This window comes from Octopus bimaculoides, chromosome 16, assembly GCF_001194135.2.
Source record: "Octopus bimaculoides isolate UCB-OBI-ISO-001 chromosome 16, ASM119413v2, whole genome shotgun sequence".
NCBI lineage: Eukaryota > Metazoa > Mollusca > Cephalopoda > Octopoda > Octopodidae > Octopus > Octopus bimaculoides.
Genome location: NC_068996.1, coordinates 29,828,063 through 29,834,773, shown reverse-complemented (window position 1 = coordinate 29,834,773; position 6,711 = coordinate 29,828,063). Strand labels below are relative to the sequence as shown.

At 32.0% G+C, this 6,711-nt stretch overlaps 1 protein-coding gene across 4 annotated transcripts in view; it reads left to right on the top strand.

The window, feature by feature from the left end:
* Positions 1-6,711, top strand: part of LOC106867789 (nuclear pore complex protein Nup98-Nup96) — a 114,383-nt gene that overhangs the window by 91,618 nt on the left and 16,054 nt on the right. For 3 of the 4 annotated variants that reach the window (XM_052973671.1, XM_052973668.1, XM_052973669.1), the window contains 2 exons: positions 3,039-3,290; positions 4,907-5,034. In XM_052973671.1, the coding sequence (XP_052829631.1) occupies positions 3,039-3,290; positions 4,907-5,034 (380 nt within the window). The remainder of the gene's footprint in view (positions 1-3,038; positions 3,291-4,906; positions 5,035-6,711) is intronic. The other variant, XM_052973670.1, reaches the window with a different exon arrangement.

Below are 6,711 nucleotides of genomic sequence, written 5' to 3'. Positions count from 1 at the left end.
TGAATCCATGATTTCTGAATGTGCCCCAACCCTACATCTCACAACAACAATCACCATTACAATCTACTCCCTTTTTTTGAACACTTCTAACTTTTTCCAATTGACATCCCAACCACGAAAAAAAGAAAAATAAATGTTATTCAATTCCAGAAAAAAAAATGGGTGTTCTTTCCAAAATTCACTTTTCCTGCTAATGAAATGGATGTTATTGCATTTAAGTACTACATATAAATGACTAGCAGTGGATGTTGCTATGAAATAATTGAAGAGAAAATAAATTTATTAAGACTTACCTTAATTTTGATAATTGGTTTTGCTTGACTCTGCATTAAAAAGAAAAGTACAAATTGATATTAAATAGAATTCTACCTACTGTATTTCTTTTGTTTCTCAACAAAAATTATTGTTCAGTTATTCTTCACTTCAAGACATCTACATACAAGCTTGACTTCATGTTTTTTTTTAAACAATCAGACTGACTAAAAAATGACACTTCCCTCCCATACTTGCTTGAATCATGATGGCTAAATTTCTACATTGGAAATTTTCAAAATCATGTTAGAGCCAAATATTTATTTTAGGCTTGTTTTTATTCAACATGAGTGAGTGTCTTTCAGTGGTAAGAAAATTTTCATTTAACAGATCTCAATAGAAATATTTATAGAAGTTAAAACCATATGGAGAAAATGATATGATATTACTGAGTAAGGCTATGCTTATAACTGGTACTGTACTACAAAATAGGCTGTAGAATTTCTATGAGTAGTGGTAGCATATAAATGATAAAATAGAGAAATGTTCAATCTTGATAAATTTCACTAAGATCTATGCCTTAAATCATCAAGGGAAAATAGTGAGAGAAAGTTAAACAAATGCTATTGTTACATGCACATACATATGAATGTTAATGGTCTCCATAAATAGATATCCATACACGCACACACACAGATAACTGTCCTCTGTGTGTGTGTACTTGTAGCATTTGTATAAATATCTCTCTTTTTCATGCACAATTTCAAATCCCTGACAGACTTTTTGAACACTAAGAATTTGCTGTTCAAATACTTTAATATAACAGATATTATTTCTTTCAACTCAAATAGGTTTTTTTTTGTTTGTTTTTAACTAGACTTGACATTCATTAATAATCCACCCAAAATTACACTTGCTCAAAGCTAATGCATTTGTATTCTATTTAAAAAGCTATATCTTTTTATATTAGTGATAATATAGTACATATTATTACATTATAAAATGTGTGTTGTCCAAATCGTTTTGGTCATTTTTTCCCTCATCCTATTATCATCATCATCACCAAATCTACTGCCACCACCACCATCATCATTGATATTAAGGCAGTGAGCTAGTTGAATTGTTAGTATGCTTGGCAAAATGCTTACCTTTTGAGCACAAATTCTGCTTGGGTTGATAAAATAATTACCAGTTGAACACTGGAGTCAGTATAATCAACAAGATGCTATCCCCGAAGTTGCTTACATTGTATCAAAATTTGAAACCATTATTACTACTACTACTACTACTACTACTACTACTACTACTACTACTACTACTACTACTATTACTACTTTCCACTCTTTTCAAAAGTGGATACCTGGTTCACCATTAGCTGTAGTGGCTTAGGATATATTCGCTAAATGGTGTGTAAAATTTAGAAGACTATGGAATATGCAGGGGAGATTTGCAGAATTGCTGGGAAAAGGGTAGTAGTGCAAATCAGCATGGCCTGGATAGCAATTTAATATAGAAATTATCACTTCCATAACATAACCAATGTAAATATTTTTCACTGGTTTCAGTTAAATTGAATTTGCAGAATACTTACAACTTATGTCAACAAACATGTGTGGAAGCAGAAAGTTGTTTAACAGCCCAATGGTAATAAGAAAATTTGTTAGCTCATGCATACTGAAACTTAACAAATTTTCTATCTGTATCAGATTAGAAATGACACACCGTTTGCAAACCTCAATTAAGATAGAAATATATGTGATTAGCATAAAAGCTGCCTGATAGGGTGGCTTTTAAGCTAGCTCCTGTGAAGGGCTCTTCATTATGCCTTGGGCCCAGCAGTGACACTTCATGCATTGAGTACATATTAAATTTTATTAAATTTGACCAATATTCTTCAAGAAATGAACAATTTTCATCAAAACAATGATATAATTTGTTGACTTGGAACTTATTGCAACTTATTGCAAAGCTAGATGGTAAACAACATTTTTTATCTTCCCATTCAGGGGTCAGTACAATTTTCTTTTTCTATCTAACTTATTTCCTTCTCTCTCTCTTTCTGTTGATTGTTTTCAACCATCACCATCACAATTGCTATACACCTTTCAGACTTCTGATCACTACTTTTGACTTTGCTGCTTTCTCCTCCACCACCATCACCACAGTCTTTCACATCGCTTACTCTCACCATCATCCCTGACCACCACCACCACTACCATCACTGCTGCCCCTGCTTCTATCACAACTACAGCTCATACTATTACTATCACTCTGTTACCATAAAAAAAAAGGCTAAATGTCTGAGTTCGTTCAGTATGTTATTCAGTGTTCAGTCCCTTTCTTTCACATACCCACTCTTTCTCTCTCCCTTATTATTACTCCCACTGCCACCATCTACACTACTACTTTTAATAAAAACATCATTAACTCCCCCTAAATTTTTTTGTTTCTCTCTCTCTCTCTCTCTCTCTCTCTCTCTCTCTCTCTCTTCGCCACCACCCTCACTGCCTCTATATCTACTTTACTCAGAGTGAGAAAGTGGGTGTCTAAATGTGACGCACTGACACACAGAAATTAGTTTTCGCATTTATTATATTAGATATAGACTTATTAAACAAAGAAGGGAGCTACTGTCTGGTTACTTAACCAGATAATAAGTCATGGCAGTACTTGGTTTTGTATATAGTAAATATGAATGTTGCCAATGCTTTGTTACCCTATATACTTTATCTTTTTATATGAACAAGTAATAAAATTTAATAATTGTTTTCATTTTATATTTAAAGGTACTAAAATATCTGATATTTCAAGACCTAAGATGGATGTACTTGAAGTTACTAAGTTATTATCTAAAAGCAGTCAATATTCAGCTGTAGGAATGAATTTCAGAAAATGTACTCTTTGTGCAAGCAGCTCTGTTTTGCAAGAAACAAAATCACCAATGGAAATTACTTCATTGAGGAACTACTCCTTTCGAGTTGGTTGGGGACCTAATTGGAGTTTTGTGCATGTTGGTCCACCTATTAGTGAAGTAAAAGGTTAGTTATTTTAAAAAGTATTAAATGGAAAGCAGTGTAACAGTACTGGTAAAACTGAAAATTAAATTTATCTGTATTTTGGTTGTAGTCATTCTAGGCTATCAAATAAAAATTCCAGAAAAAACATTGGATATAAACTGTTATGATATTTGCATATATAGGTACTTTTGCAATAGATCAGTTAATCAGTCTGACTACTATTCATGACTGTTTCCCCTTCCAATACCAACCTGCTTGAAATTGCACCAAGTTCTATGAAACAAATTTATTGATTTAAATTTTAAATTTCATGCTAATTTATGTTCAAAACACTAGCTTAATAATGACAATGTTATTTTACAGCATACTTCATTATTTGCAAAATTAAGTGAAATAAAAGCATTGTATATCAACAGAAATATGTTAGCAGAAAGCTTAATTTGGATTAAACCATGGTGGAAATCAGCCATTTTCTATAAAGTAATAGTAGAGAAGAAAATCATGCCACAAAAAACTGTGCTGGAAATGCTAATATCAGAAAGGGTTGGGATGAAGTGTGGCTCTCAATGGACAATCAGCTGAAATGACTTTCTAGTATGCATTCTGCAAGGTTGCCTTATGCAGAGCAGTAGTTTTTGCAAGTGCCCATGACTGGAATATGCTGTGTCCGTAAACTTGGTCATTTTGTAGTTTACTTCAGACATAAAAATCCCAGTATTTTATTCTGTTTACCATTATAGTATACCTGTTTTATATGCATCTTTGTTCAATTACAAATATGTTAATGTGCACAGTTATTTTATATTAAAATGTTGTCGTATCCCTATATACCTAATTAAATATTAGCTAATAAATCACTTTCTATGGTGATATTGAAACAAAATGTAGATAATTTTGCATTTTTCTGAATTTATTGTATTTATTGTCATGCCACAGCATTCAGCATTGTACCAAAAGATAATTATTAGCAATAGAAACAGTATTATTTGGCTGGTCACTGGATTTCTGCCACTAAAGAAGTGCAGTACATTGAAATCATGTGATTTGGCAGTTCCAGTGCCCACACCAGATAATTGTTGTCTACTACAATACATACATACATTCATACACACACACACACACACACACATACACACATACATGTCTGTGCTTTTATACACCATACATCCATACAAGAAGACTTAAGGTGAATACCACAGTATTCAACATTCTTAGAAGACATCCACATTAAGTTAGATACAAAGATTACCTTTTGGTACTAACACTGTTTCTCTCAGTAATAATTATGTAATAAATTTAACCTTTTTGTATTTCAAAAGCCACATTCATATGTCAGTAAATAATGAAGTTATAGTTGTTTAATAAGACCAGTCTAAATTCGTGATTGTTCCAGAATTTAAATGAAACACATAAGGGTGGAAGATATTTTAGATAAAAGTATAATAATAAAAGGGTTAAATGAAGGTTGTAGCAGAAGTGATGAAAGTAGACTTATGCATAATAGTTTCAATTATTGCAGGTGGTTAGCAATCCAATAAAACTGGATTATAGAAACAGTAATTAGATATAGCATCTGATTTATTAAAAAAGTTAGCAGGTAGGTTTTTTTTACATTTTCTTTCTTTTTTTTTTATCAGCAGCTACTCCAGGGAATAATTTTTCCATTTTGTCAGCCATGGGAAAAACAGTATCTAAAAATTGTATTGTGTCAATAGAGAAAGTTAATGTGTCTAGTTATCTGACAAATGACGATCAATCTGTGAAGGTAAGTTACCTTGTTTTAATCATTATGTTTTACCCCCTGACAACTTCACAGAGGAAAGCTGCAAATGGACTGCAATACAAGTTAATAAATTCCATATTCAATTGATCTCTCACAGTTATTTGGCCATTGGCCAGAAATACTGAAAATATAAATATTCTAAACTATTATTAAGCATTAGTAACCCAATAATTTCATTAATATGTTATTACAATACATTTATGTCTAATTAAATTGATATCCTGATCACAAAAATTGTTTTGTAGTTTTATATTCAATGTTTTAGTAGGAAGTATGATTATCACTTAAAGAACAAGTGACTTGTTGGTTACTCTTCGGCTAATTTAGGAGCATTTATGTTTTCTTTGCCAATTAAATTTTTTAACATGCTTTTCACTTAATCAACAAGTCTCATTGGATTAGATTTACCAGGCTTATTTTTTAAAAATTTTCTAATGATCAAATTTTCCCAAAATGTATGATAATTAAACTTTGTTCTTGATCTTTTTTCATGTATCCTATAATTTGATTTTCAGAAACTTGAATAGTTTGATGGTTAGGTGTGAATCTAACTATATTTTGTTATGTAGTGAGTGCTATTATACATTATTTTAGCATTTAGCTATGTTGTTAGGAAGCTAAGGTTTATAGTTTTCGTGGTAGGTGGGTAGAAATGTATTTGAAATAGAATGACAAATTGTAATTTTTTTTTTTTTCCTAATTGTGGCTACTGCTTGCTGAAAAATTGTACTTGAAGGAAATATTTGCACATCTGAAATATATTCAAACAACTGTGAATTACTTGTAAATTCAAGTGCAGGATATTAAAGGACTAAATCTTGAACCCCTATGACTTATTTCTCCTTATACCAGCTTGATAGCTCAAGCTATAGAAGAAAGATTTAAAAAATCTTTTTTAAATCAATCATACACTACTCACAATTGGTTATACACATGAGTTTTTCTTGCACAAGTTATCTGGGAGTCAGTGCACAACATTTTAATCCACGAGCTTTCATGATCAGGGCTTAGAGAGTTAATGACCAAGAATAACCCTCAAGTATTAAGAACATTGGAAGTATGATTATATTTTGGAATAGTTTAGCTACTATAGTTTTCAATAAAAATTCTTACTATTATTGTAATATCAAAAAAAGGACATCCTGCTGTAGAAGCCATACCAAAGCAGACATAACGTGGCTTGTCTGACAGTGCTGAACCATCTAACCCATGCTAGTATGGAAAAGGGGACTATGAATGATGATGTTGATAAAAGTTTTTTATGGATTGGTAGTAACAGATGTAAACCATTTCTCTTTTTAACTGACCCAACAAGATCAGTTCCTCCCATGCTTTTGAGCACATTGGACAGCAAGTTGACACCACTGGTTTCTGATGGTTGCAGTTTTGTTATTGTTATTGTTTCGATGATTCAGCTATCGAAGTACTTACTGTGCCTAAGTTAAAGAAATATTTAAGATTATATGGACAGTATGGTACTGGAAGAAAGGCGGACTTGACTGAAAGGTATAAAAATTCTGTCGATGAAGAATGTCAACAAAGTAAATTCATCGGACGATACTTCAGACAGGAATAAGCATAAGCTTATATCTGCTTTCGGTGAAGTATTGACACACACACACACACACACACACACACACACACACACACACACACACA